A 14,030-nucleotide genomic window follows, 5' to 3' on the forward strand; every position below is an offset into this window, starting at 1 on the left:
GAACCTCAGGTAGGGCCTCCTGTACTAGGCTGTTGGGAAAAGAAAAAGGTTCTCTGCGTGTTGCTTTGGGGTACCCTCTGGAATCTGATTCTCTCTCTGTGAGATTGGAAGTTGGATCAAAACGTCCGGCATTGTCCCTTCACTTTCTTCATTACATCTCGGGATCGCCAAACCCTTTTCCTTGTTTATTTCATTATGCAAGCATTCCAGTTCGATTCTCTCTTTCTCTTTAACATTTGCAAACAGCTGCAACCAGGGAGAGAAGTAGTATATTTTAGACGAAGAGAGTGGCATCTCTTTACTCTTTTATTCCTTAGTGGGTCTTTATTCTCCTTTAGCAAAAGCAGCTTTATACATTCCAGTTTTCAAACTGTTCTCACCACGCCCATCTGAAAATCCTTTTATATTCTTTCCTCTTCTCCCTTTCTCCCTTAAGAAGTAGAACCTTGGAAGCCCGACATTTCTTAATAAGGATATTCATGTCAGGGTGATCTATCTGGAGACCTGAACTCAGTATATATTTACTACTTAAAGTGGGTTTTCCCCAGTAACCATGTGATAACAATCTAAAAGCCTAAAACTAATCTGGAGCTGCTAAAGCAAACATAATATAAAAATTCATGCCATGCCCACGAAAGCATGAAACACCGATCAGCATCAGGAGAAGGAGTGTGCAGTAAGCTCAAGAGGTGAGTTTACTTCATCATCAATTAAGGCAAGCCCAAGAAGATGGAGATGATGATTATGACACCAGGGAAGATGGCAGCTTCGGTGGATAACAGTTGCAGAGCAAGCAAAGCCACACGTGTAGTGGTAGACATGTCTGAGACAAGGACAGGGAAGAGATAGAGAAGTAGAGCAGAGTCTCACGTGCACAGAAGAGATGGTCCCTCACCACCATTCTTTCCTGAGTTCCCAGTTTCCAGTTCCCACCACCATGAGAAGGAAGGGTCAGTGGTCAGAAATCACTAACTCTGGAATCAGATAATGAATCTTTATGTCTGCCAGAACTTTTGAAGTTTTAATACTCAGAAAATTGAATAGAGCAGATTCCATTCCGGCCCACACGCCCACAATGGCCAACACCCTCATCGATATTAGCTGCGTGCACGTGGGTGACCACTAGCTAGCAGCACTAACACACATACACAAGCGCACACCACACACAGACACTCGCAGAGATGCACAGATCGCTATCCTATCAGGTATGAGCGTGGATTCACTGCTAACATTCCCATATTCTCATGCAACGTCGATGATGACTGAACAATGGCGTTTCTGTGCTTGGTAAGTCGTTCCTTCCAAGTGCAGAGGTTGTGGTTTTCTGGGTATGGACACAATTCAATTGAACTTGATTGGGTTTGAAGGAAGAGAAAGGAAGATGTGAAAGGTAAACATCAATGTGAAAAGGGATTGTTTTCTTATAATCTCTAATGGTGGTGGGCAGGTGGGTTGAGGTACTGAGGTGGGTCTCTTGTGAGTTGCTTTTGTCTTACTGGTATAACATAACCCATCTCAGACTAAAAGAATCAAAGACCTACACTCATTGACCATTACCACTATTTCTCTTCAGTGATCACGCGAACACTAAAACACTACTAGTTTACTATAGCATTGCTTCTGAAAAGAGCAATGGATGAGTAAATAAATGATGGAAAGAAAGCAAAATGCAAGTACCATCCTCACGCTTGTGTGAAATAAGAAACTGAACTAACACTTTTCGTCATTTATCTAATTCTAGTCTAGACTGTAGATGTGTTCATCATCAACCAAGGTCTCACCAAACCTACCCTTCTTCCTTGATGATGAACTAAGGTACCCATGGTGTTCTCTCCCCTGCTCACGAGTGTCAAGGGAAACCCAAATCTTTAATCTCTTTTATTAATCAGCTTTAATTTGCTTTTTTCCTAACAATATCATTTGAGGTTGTTATTAAGTTTGACTTTCGTTAAGTATGGACCAATCAAAGTTTGAGCTGTGGTACGAAAGGCTCAAGTCAGGTACAATTGGATTAAAAATCTTAAACAAAAAAAAGGAGAGGGTTCCCTACAGTGCTTGAGTGCAATTTTAGATCAATAAGTCAATCCTTATCGGAATATCCAATATAGAAATGGGTGGCCAAAAACTTAAAGAGGACAGTGGTGGGTGCATGGAAGATTACAGGATTAAAATTCAAATTTTAAAACACATTTGCTCCCCCCAATTCAGTTCAGCTGATTGCATGGTTCAGTGTGAATCTCAATCTTTCAATGCAAGATTTTTGATCTTGACCATTCGTTGTTCAACGGCTCGAGATTGAAAGACCTCGATACAATGGTCGAAAGAGAAAAAGGAAATTTTACCCCATTTATTTGATAGACAATGTTAACTTTTAATTATTTTTTTTTTAAATAAGAAAGTGATATTGTACATTGAAAATTGTTTTGTTCCTGAAAACATCCTTTGGAGATTTTCACTAGGCTTCGTTTGTTTGGGTGTAATTGAACATGGATATCCACATCAATGTCGGTCAATTTTAAATTTACTGTTACATATTTAAAATGTAAAATAGTATCCAATGTTTTTAATGATGGAACTGGATATGGGTTGGATCCAAGTAACCATTGGGTCCATTAACAGATAATAGTCCCAAATTAAGAAGGAAAGAAATGACCAGAAGAGGAAAGAGGGAAAAGAAGTCCCAAAGTGGCATCAAACCAGTATTCCATTTTTGAGGCCTTTGCAATAAGCGTTTGATAAACTAAAACAACAAAATTTTCAAGCTAAGGATACGGGGCAGGAGAGTAAGCCAGCAAGTTAATGGAGGTTGGTCCAAGTGGGAGACGTTGTTTACCATCCGCTTAAGTAAGTTTCGGATCCTTTGTCACTGGCTGCAAAAAATCTTGCATTGGGAAACCACCAAAACTAAATTTTCAAGTAAGGATACGGGACAGGAGATTAGGAGATAAAGCCTTGGAAAAAAAAAAGTGTTTGTAGGTAAGATTGAGGGTAGTTAGCAATATTAGTTTTCAGTTGTAACAGTTCTTTTAAATTCAAATTTTAAAACTTGAAAATTCAAGTGTAACTTGACCCGTTCTGAAAACTCCATCCTTCTTTGGTAGCAGAGTTTGAAATGAGGTTGAACACTAGTAATGGTTCACCACCTGATTTATTTAAAACAGAGCAGAACCCAACTTTTGGTATGTTGCATTCTTTCCATTCAAAACTCTCATTTTCACAAGAGACTTTCACCATGGAGGAGATCATTTTATCAAATGTCTATTTTTCTGAGAAAACATGTCTTACATCTTTTGTGAAACCATTATTCAAACTACTTTTCCCATCATTTCATTCCTAGAGAATAGAAAACGAATCATTTTAACAAACACTTGTCAGTTGTCAGCAACATCAAAACTATTCTCCGAGAATATTCTCAAACGCATCTTAACTGTTCCGGCTCCTCTCATGATGTTCCCAAGAGTCTCTCTCTCTTTTCAGATAAAAAGATACGTATATCGTCGTGATTTTACAGAGAGAAACAGCCACATGGAAATTACTTGTCTATATTTTGATTCTATAACCTGTTCTGGATCAGCATCAACCAGATAATGCCGGAGTTATGAAATACAACACTTGCAGCTGGGGGTGCTTACAAGGTTGGAAGGTTTCAAAAACCCAAACAAACTAGAAGAAGAACCCACTCGATAATATTATGACTGTTTCTCCTACATTGGGTAATGGGTACGTACTGATGCATCAACAATTAGAAGATGATTAGTTCCCTTAATCAAAGAAGCACCTTGTCGGGTCTCGTTCTCTGCAACTGTAATAAGCTCCTCAGTTTTGAACTTCGAAAGAACATGGCGGCCCAGAAGACTAGAGAAGGAGAGAGAGAGACAGAGAGGAGCTGAAAGATGGGTGCGAAGCTCCTCCTCGCCTCGCATTGCACAACACACGCTCCATTGTTTTGCCTGCATGTATCTTTCTCATCTCTCTTTGAAGTTTTTACAGTTGTTCTAAATTCTAATTCTTGTAATTTGCTTAATCATATCTTAAACTAAACCCTCTAATAATGGTTTCTTTAGAGACTGTATAATCCTCTCTCTCTCTCTCTCTTACATATGAAAAGCAAGCAAGAGCCACGAGTGCAATCATTAGTGTATCTTAACCCACTAAGACTGACTTCTTTCTCTCTTACAAAGCACAGACCCCGAGGAGGTGATGAGGAGACACAGATCTACATACTTGGGCTTCATTCCTTTCTTTAAACCTTACTTTCATCATTTTGGCTGTGAAATGTTTCTCCTAATCTAATCTTTCTCCCTCAACGTGACATTACTATCTCTCTCTCTCCTCCCTTCCCTCTCCTCTCCCCCCAACATATGTCAATATTCTCACATGCCATGTCAAAGTAGGGTTTCAGATTCTCTTCATTTCAAATGTCAAACCGTCAAACCGCTGCATGGACTAGTTTAATTGCAACTGGCGTTAGATGAAAAATCTTTTATATACGCACTTCACTCTAAATACTGACATGTGGGTCCTCAGTATGACGCCAGCCACCTCTCCGGTGTTTCCATTTGATAGACGCGAAAGATTCCGTCCCTCGCAAGTGACAAGGGCGATCCTCGACAGAGAATTAATCATATGAGTTGATAGAAAAAAGAATGATAAATTTAGGGTTTAAGAATTATTTGTAATCTCAATTAGTGGGGGCTAACAGTATTTCTCCAATCCTCCAAAGATGAGAAAGAAAGATTGTGTGGGGTCAGTTGTCCCTTCAAACGTTATGATCTTCTCAAGTAAAGAGATAGATTGAGACCTCCATCTTTATCCATTGCCTTTCATTATTTACGAGAGCCAAAGAAAGATATTGAAGCCTCATCATTCACATAACAACCTCTTCTTCTTTTATTCATCTTAGGCCAAGGCCCATCATGGCCCATATAGACACATCTGTAATTTTTCATTTTTTTACCCCTTTAAATTGTAAATAATTCCTTAATGCCTTTTTCTTTTTCTGCCCCAAATTCTTTTACCCAAAAAAAGAATTTCTACCACTTTTAGTTCAGATTTTAGAATCTTCAGACTTAGATTCCTAAGGTGGGCTCCATGATGTGGGCCCAACCCCTTAGATCAGACGACTGAACCGAGCCCATCTCTACTTTTCTTCCTCAATTAAAATTGTGTATTTGTTCTTTAATACATCTTTAACGAAATTCAAAAATTCAAAAAGGAAGAAATAAATCTCTTGAATACTGGTCCATCAAATCCAACGGCAGATATTAGATTTATAAGTGGGCCATGTCTAACTGTCAATGTCTAAGTGGGGCCAAAGACAGACATGATTTGAGCTGAAAATGCATATCAGGCAACAATGATGGCTGCTGTGAACACTTTGGTTGGAACAACTAAAAGTGTTAAAAACGACTCTTCCCTCATATGTGTATATCGTATCGTATCGGATCGGATTGGAATGGGTCAATATCGATACTTGATCAATGCCGTATCGGTGGTACCAAAACAGAATACAAATACATGGAAAAACTCTCATATTGTGCACAAAATGCAGTCTACATAGAATTTTTTGTTGTTTTCTCTCTTGCAGTCATTATATAGGCTTGTGTAAGAACACAGATGTTTCATGTATCGTCATGGTTATGGTGTGCGAGATTTTCGAATTCACCTAACTCGAATATTCTTTAGTTTCATCACTTATTTAGGAGGACTTACTTTTAAATACTAACAAGGTAAATCAGAAGTGACCATCCTCTTAAATGTTTCGTAGAAAAATGTGAAACAAGTAAATCCTCTACTCACGAGGATACGGGATCCAAACTCACCTAGTAATGAACACACAGTTAAGGTAAAATAGAACTAGAAGAGTCTCTAAATAGTAAGTACTCAATGTGAGTGGCAGCTTTCCATAAACCTATTGTACCCTCTTTAAATGAAAATAACACATAGCTTAGTTAATTTAGTTTTTGAAAGGGATTTTTTCTTTTCATTTTTGGTTGAAAAACTATCTTAATCAAGAAGAGCCCGTAGAGGTGTCCCCCACATAGATGGACAACATCCAAGGAATAGAGAGGTGCCAAGTCATCTTTTGTGGTATAGATGTGAGTCTTTGGGGCAAGGGGTATCTTACAAATATTTATATTCCTGGAAATACAAGAAAAAGCTATAAGAAGCAATGTTCGGACACAAGCTCAAAGTGATTGGTTTGATATCTAAGAAGACTACTTTGTTGCTCTCCAAAATCACACCAATTACCGTTTACAATTAGATTCCAACACCATGTACGTAAAATCCTCTGCTAGGGCATGGAGGGTTTCAAGTCCTATGCATGAAAACATTCATGGATCAAATTACCTTTTCACCCTGATGATGAAATCAAAATTTTCATCTATGTTTATGCTGAATCCTCCTCTCTCATTGGGTTGAGGGGGTGGTGGCATTGGGACCGTTGGGTTGTTTTAAGCTCCCAAAATTTAAGCTAGATTACAAATCGTTGTAGCAAAGGTAATACACATGATGATACATATTTTTTTTGTATCAAAAGTTAGTTTTTAGATTTAAATTCAAATGGGGGCGTTTCCATATAAGGAAATTTACGTCATTGCCTAAGGAAAGAAAAGAAGATTAATATGGTCAGCAGGTGTAAAAAGGGAAACAAGGGTTGCCATGTCATGTATTGCCAGGTTGGCACCCATGCCAGCTAGGACTACATGCGCTCTCACATGAGCCCTTATAAAGAAGGAAGAGACAGACTATAACTCCTCCAAAGTCCTCTCTCTCTCTCTCTCTCTCTCTCTCTCTGGTTTTCTTTTGAAGTTCAAGGTGTGGCATTTGGCTCTCATTACCTCTCTCTCTCTCTCACTCTCTCTCTCTCTCACAGACACACTTCTCTCTCTCTCTCTCTATATCTTCCTGTTCCTGCTAAAGAAAAATACGCCTTCGAGCACTCATCGATTGCTCTTTCTGTTTATGTTTCTGCTAAAGCTCAACACCTTCTGTTGTTACTTGCTTCTTCCTCTGTTTCTTTGTTAATCTCTACGTATAAATTCTTATATGGAGATGGAGGGTTGGGAAAAGTCACAGAGAGAAGATAGAAATCAACACAGGAGGACAAACCCATCTTTCTCGTCGACCCTCCTCGACGCTATCTATCGTTCCATCGATGAAGGTGGTGACGGAGGAGGAGGAGAAGAAGAGCTGGTTCTGTATAGAGAGACCATGAGAAAGAAACAGAGCACTAGTGTTCGAGGTAAAATGGTTTCACCCAAAGAAGAGATGGCCAATCTTAGACGAACAGACTTGATCGAGCAATGGATGGAGAGGAAGGTAAGCCAGAAGGTCGTAGTCCATCGGAAATCATCTGTGGTGGATTTCGATTTAAAACCACCAAAGTTGTCGAGGGATCGGAGTTCTGTTTTGTTCAATTCTACTTCAAGCTCCTCTGATTCTAGCAGTGGAGGTGGGTTTTCTTCTTCTGAAGCCGAATCAGTTCATGGACCGAGATCAAGTTCTTCAGGTTTGAAACCTGTTAGAACTGTAGTTCCCGTTCAATCGGAGAAGCCTCCACGGTTCGAACAGCAGAACCAGAGAAATAACTCTGTATCTCAGCAGAAGCCGAAGCACGAAGGTGGTTTCACCAAGACAAAGTCGAGAGCTTTAAAGATCTATGGCGATCTTAAGAAGGTGAAGCAACCCATTTCGCCTGGTGGTCGTCTTTCCAGTTTTCTCAATTCTCTGTTCACCGCAGGTTATCCAAAGAAGGCAAAGATCCCATCTTCTTCTTCAGTTAGAAGCGTGGACGATGAAAGAGAGTCAAAATCAGCACAGGCATCAACTTGTTCATCTGCATCTTCTTTCTCAAGGTCTTGTTTGAGCAAAACCCCATCTTCAAGAGGAAAATTGAGCAATGGAATGAAGAGGTCTGTTCGATTCTATCCTGTCAGTGTAATTTTCGATGAGGATTGTCGTCCCTGTGGACAAAAATGTCTCCACGAAGACGAACCAAACTTGATGACAGTTAAAGCCGTCAGAAAAATTGGAGAAGCTCCATCCGAAGAGCTCCAAATCCATCTCATGGAAAAGAACAGGCGTGTAGAAGAAGCCGCTCGTGATCTTCTCAAAGGTTATCAGAATAAGTGTTTCTTCAACATGAGAGATGTTGTCGACGACGACAATGACGAAGAAGAAGACGATGATGATGATGATGATGCAGCCAGCTATTCAAGCTCTGATCTTTTCGAGCTCGATAATCTTGCAGCGATTGGGATCGATAGGTACAACGAAGAGCTTCCGGTGTATGAAACAACTCATCTGGATACGAATCGTGCCATCGCTAATGGCTTGATTCTGTAATTGTTAGAGAGGGGGGAAACAGAGTCCAAATTCAAAAGTAAAAGAAAGAATATTATCCGTTTAATTACTGGTTTGGGGGTTTACATCAAAGAATAAAATTTTAATTACTTATTTTCATCTATCTTAATTGTTCTTCTTCTGGGTTTATTCTTTAATTGCTTGGGTGAATTAACTAGATCCTCACAACAACGAAGAACCATGAAGCAACAACCGACGTTGAGTTTTAAGACTGAATCAATCAAGCAGTAAAACCCAAAAGAGAGAAAGTAAAGATAGAAGTAGAAGCAATAAAGATTCGAGATCCTGTTGTGTTCACACCCAAAACTGGGAAAGTAGCAGTCGAAGAAGAGGACTGTTGGTAAAGCTAAGGAAATCTTCTCCATGAGAAAGAAAGAAAGTTAAAGCTTTTGCTTTCTATACTTACTGGGGGTCCCTCATTTGAGCATTGCGTCACTGTAGAACAGAACAATAGAGAAAAGAGAGAGAAGAAGAAGAAGAAAGATCAGTTCTTCATGGATTCCTTATATAAACATTAAGAGATCGAGTAGGCTTTTTCAAGGGTTCAGGATTTACGAGAGACCCTTTCAATTTCTCCCATTTTCGGTCAAAAAAGAAGCTCAAAGAAGAGGATCTGTCTAGGCTTTTAACGGTTACTAATCCCTTTGCTTAAAACTAAAAGAACAGAGCAAAAAGAAAACCAAAAATTTGAATTCATGAATCATATTACATTTGCCGGGAAACATGAATCTATTTACCGGCAAAAATGGCTAGTAACGAATTAAAATAATAATTATAATAAATTTTAAAAATAAATATATATAAAAAATAAAATAAAAACAACACCAACAACGTTTGTGGATAGATTTTACATCAAATAGCACTGTTCTGCTACAAGATCGGAAAGGGCTTTCCAATAGCTTCATTCTTAAGCTCGAATCTTGTATTAAAGTTCTAATTTCATGCACATTGTGAGTAGAAAGCTATTTACTTTAAGATGAGAAAGCCTTCGTTTGAGAAGAGTGAAAGAGGCAAATCTTACTGCCATGATTAAGCTTAATTATTTTGAAGATTGTTCTAGAGTAGATTCTGTGTAAGTTTATTGGATATACTCCTAACCCTAAAAGAAAGAACTTGTTTAGAACAGTTACTTGTGCTTTTGACTCTTCCTGATCTTGGAGAAGGATCTTTCACCTTAGGCATTTAGGATGACAAGAGCCTCAGAGAAAGATCCTTTTTTATAGTTTTACCCTAGTTTCAGCCTTTGCCTCTCTACCACTGCAACCACCTCTTCATACATCACTGTATTTGGGTTTTTTAAACCCTAGCTAACATATTCAATGATATTTTTGTTTTTCTGGTAAAAATATTTTTGTATATCTATAGAAGTTCTAGAAATGGGAACATTAAAACTATTTCTAGAATAGAAACATGACTTAGGAACAAGAAGTGTTGTCATTTAGGACCTAAGGACCACCGAATAAAAGTTTCTAATGTTTCTTGGTTCAAGAAATAAAAAAAAATCAGATGGACATTTTGCTTTAGTCAGATTCTTAAGTGTTCTCATCTATATTAGGTTAAATGGGTTTTATGCCCAAACATAATTTTATATCTTGAAGAGCTTCACTATCATCCTCTCTGCTAAGCCTTCGTTCATCATTGTTCTCTCTTTTCTCAAGTGTTGTCTTTATTTGGAACTTGAAGCGCTCGAGAACATATAACTAATTTATAATCCGGTGGCCCATCTTCTAGAATGATTTAGAGGGTGTCTTTGAAAGTGTTGCTCCTTCCCTAGATAGAATTTATTTGATAACAAGGAGGAATGGAGCTGCGTCTTCACTTTAGAGGAAATTTGTGTATGACATTAATAACCATATAGTTTTCTCTAGAACAATGTATCACTTTTGGCTGGAAAAAGACAAGAGGTGAAGAAATCACCTTGGCCTCCCTCTACAAACATATCAATTGAGCTCCTATTTCTTTTGACCTCCATCAAAAGACTAGTGAATGCTCACTTCTTGTCAGTATTTAATGCTTCATCACAAGACAGCATTCTACTACAGTAACCCTCCTTTCATTGTCTATTTTGCTCATTGTTCTCACTTTGCTTGTTTTTGTGCTTTGTTTCATTAAGCTTTACTTTAGTAGGTCTCTATAGGCTTCCTGGAAGCCTGTGTAGTGGGACATATTTCCATATTGTTACCCTTCTTTTTTCTCTATCATATTGTTCATTCATCCAGGAAGGAAAAAGAGAAAAAGAAAAGACATCTGAAAAAATGGTCATTACAGATATGGATCAATCGTTTGATGCACTTAATATGCTATCACTTATAAAGTTACTCTAAATGGACTAAAATCAGTTCACATTCTAGATTTGAAATGATCGGAACATAAAAGTAAAAGTCTAGCTATGATATTTAACCCTGCAAACATAAAATTTAGTGCTTGAGTTTTGTTTTTTCTAAAAGCATAGGCCACACCATGCCTCCATGTGTCTCTCTCACTCCCCCCTCCTCTGTGAAATTCTCTCTCTCTCTCTATCCCTAATGGAGGAGAAGACAAAGAACATTGTTCGTGAAAATAGCTAGATAGAGAAATAGTTCTCAAACTGTGAAAGAAATGAAATAAAGGCTTACAAGACAGTGTCAATAGTAGAAGAACCACATTGGTCAAGGAGAGAGAAATGAATCAAAATATACAAGAGGAAGTTCTTAAAAATTAGTATATATTGAATACTTACCTTGATAATTACATAAAAAAGTCCTTGAAATCAACCATAACTCACCCCAATTATATGGTATCTCATACCTTGACCTGGAGTCACAGATTTACCAAATGTATGAACCACCTTTCATAATGAGATTAAAACAAATTGAATGTTCTTCTCTTTCTAAAACATTCATCAATGACCATCCATTTACATGCTCAAGATAATACTTTTAGGTAGTAATCAAGTTCTACTTTCCCTCTTCAACCAGAGTACTTAATTTTTTATTTCAGTCTTTCTAATTTTTCACGTAACCAACGTGAGCACCAAAGTAAAACTCTATAATCACATCAGATTAGTGATTAGACAAGAATGTTTCTTATAAAATAAAAATAAAAAAACACTTCCTTCAATTTCCTTTGCCTAACACCTCACTTTACAATCCACCAGAACTCATTCCAACTATTATAAAATGATAATGAATGTTGGTAGAGGGGTTCATAACCATATAATATAACTTCAGAACTTGGATATACTGATCATATTTTTTTTTAGGGAGTTTGCAAGGGAGAGGGTTGATGAGAGTTGGGTCCCTTTCTCTAATGGTTAACACTTCTTTCTTCTTTGATAATTCACCCAAAAAGAATCTTAGAATTGTATCGTACTGCTTTGAAATAATTAATTGTGGGCTCTTAGCTTATCAAAGTAGGAAAAGTAATCTCATGCGGTTTGATCTCCTGTTTTTAAATTATGGAAGGCTTAATTTGCTTAATCATTGCTTAACACATTGATAAGGCCTCAGAGCAGAAAAGTTGAACTTCTCTTAAGCTACTTAAGATTAGATTAGTTTCAAAGCTAAGGGTCCTATCTCACCTGCCCTTAAAGCTAGGATTCGTAATTTTCTTTATAATTAATATAATTAATGTTGTTTTTAACGGACCTGTTGTTAAGAAATTAAATTAATACTTGAGGATATATAACACAAACAATCATAACATCGTTATATATATCCTATTTAACAATTCTATTATTGATACTTAATTTACTACTATTGAGGCCTTTTTATGCTATTAGAAGCAAAAGATTAATGTTCTTGAAGCATACATTAAGCTTTGTTAGTCTTTTTAAGTGCTCTTTATTAACCCCCAAGAGAATCTGGAACATGCGGTAGGCATGCAGTTAGGGTTTCAAACCAATGGTTACTACTTAGTAGCTAGATTCTGATGACTGATATTAAAAATATCAATAGAGATGATAGATGGCAACCATTAAATTGTCATCTTCTTTTCATGAGTTCTTTAGGGAAGGTGGAAGTACAGGGAGGTGGGGAATTCATCAATTAAAGAAAGATTTTATTTCTAAAGAAATTATGTAATTTCAATCAATCCAATATTGAAAGTAGGGTTTAAGGGGGCCTATTCCAATTCATTCTAGACTCATTCTTACGATTCTAATATAGAATTATTGTTATATATGTTAGCTTGACTCTGCCTGACTACAGAGGATATGGTAGGGCAGCGGTAGCCGTTCCTTTTGCACCAAAATTAAAACCCGAATTGCATATGGTTTCTTTATCCGATGATCCAAATTACCCTATATATGAGATCTACAATGTCGATTATATCTCGAATTATTTTAATATAGATATAAGGCTCTTTTATTTATAATTGATTTTTGACAATTGATATTAGTAGGGTTTTTTTTTTTCCTTTAAAATTTTTCACACAAAAAATCTTGCATGTCTCTGAGTTTAAGAGAGGCCTACTCCCATTGATTTGAGAGTCATTCTTGTGATTCTAATATAGAATTATTGTTACGTATGTGCACCTGATTCTATGTGACTATGGGGGATGGCAGGGGAACGGCAGCAGTTTGCTTTTGTGCTGGAAATTTTTTTGGTGAAGTCTAAATTGCATACAGATTCTCTATCCAGCGTCGACCAGATTACCTGTGAGATGTGTCAACTATATCTCGAATTAGGGTTTTGATATCGTTGTGCAACTACTCTCAGCCAGTTGAAATTAGTAGATTGTCGGCGGTCGTGGGTATTTTTCACATTGAAAATTGTTCACTTTCGTGTCTATGTGTTCAATTTTTCTTCTTTCATTGTGTGATTATTGTTTCTAGGATTGGATCCTAACAATTATCTAGATCCTAGTTCCTGTTGCTTAAGCCCTTGGTCCCCAACCATATGAGAGGTTGCAGGTGGGGGATCTCTCTCAGAAGCGTGGGGATACTTCTCAATAGGGTTTCCTTTTGGTGGGGGAAGTGGGGACTGCCTAGCGTAACTCCAAAGGTAAGCCTAACTGGTTAAGTGCCAAAGTGGCCCTCTTCCTTGTCTTCTTCTTATTCTTCTTCCATCTCTCTTCTCTCAATTTCTGAATATTAGCAAAAGTACAAGTAGTGCTTTTAATGCCTTAATAATGGGTGATGAATCGAACCTGTGCAAGCTTGGCAAAGACTAATAATTTGAGTTTCCCGTTTGATTCTGTAGCTTCATCGTCGTCTTCTTCTTCTTTCTTCTTTCTTGATTCTTCTTTGTTTCTATGTGGATCTGTGAAATATTCTTATCAAAAGTAGAGCTAGCAGTTACTGCCTTCATGGTTGAAGACTACTCCAACCAGTGCATGCTTGCTGAAAAGAAAAATAATTAGGGTTTGGGCCTACGAAATAAGAACTGGTCATCTTCCCCCCATGATCAATATTAATTGAGATTTGTTTTTATTCTGGATAAGAGAACGGGCCTGCATGAGTCATGTGTACGTTACTCACCAACCATGCAAAGGGTGGTGGCAAGTGGCAACAAAGCTAAAAAAATCCAAGAATCACACACGACCATGAAACCCAAAACAGTTGACCATGTTTAAGATCTAGATGACCCCTGTGGGGTTCCCCTCTGAACTTGAGAACCCACACAGTTCCTTCAAGCTTTGTAGACATGGCCGATGTGTAACAGGTCCACACTATGTACGTGTTC

General features: G+C 37.8%; 1 protein-coding gene across 1 annotated transcript; it reads left to right on the forward strand.

The window, feature by feature from the left end:
- Nucleotides 1-6,805: 6,805 nt before the first annotated feature.
- LOC149021533 (protein BIG GRAIN 1-like A) lies at nt 6,806-8,462 on the forward strand. The gene has a single exon (XM_089147138.1). The coding sequence runs from the start codon at nt 7,051-7,053 to the stop codon at nt 8,347-8,349; it is 1,299 nt and encodes a 432-aa protein (XP_089003264.1). The 5' UTR covers nt 6,806-7,050; the 3' UTR covers nt 8,350-8,462.
- Nucleotides 8,463-14,030: the final 5,568 nt, after the last annotated feature.

Source organism: Hakea prostrata, chromosome 3 (genome assembly GCF_041222555.1).
Source record: "Hakea prostrata isolate BN-2017 chromosome 3, UWA_Hpros_2, whole genome shotgun sequence".
In the NCBI taxonomy this organism is placed as follows: domain Eukaryota; kingdom Viridiplantae; phylum Streptophyta; class Magnoliopsida; order Proteales; family Proteaceae; genus Hakea; species Hakea prostrata.

Excerpts from the sequence above, each read along its gene's own strand:
- LOC149021533 (XM_089147138.1), top strand. The coding sequence starts at position 7,051 with ATGGAGATGGAGGGTTGGGAAAAGTCACAGAGAGAAGATAGAAATCAA.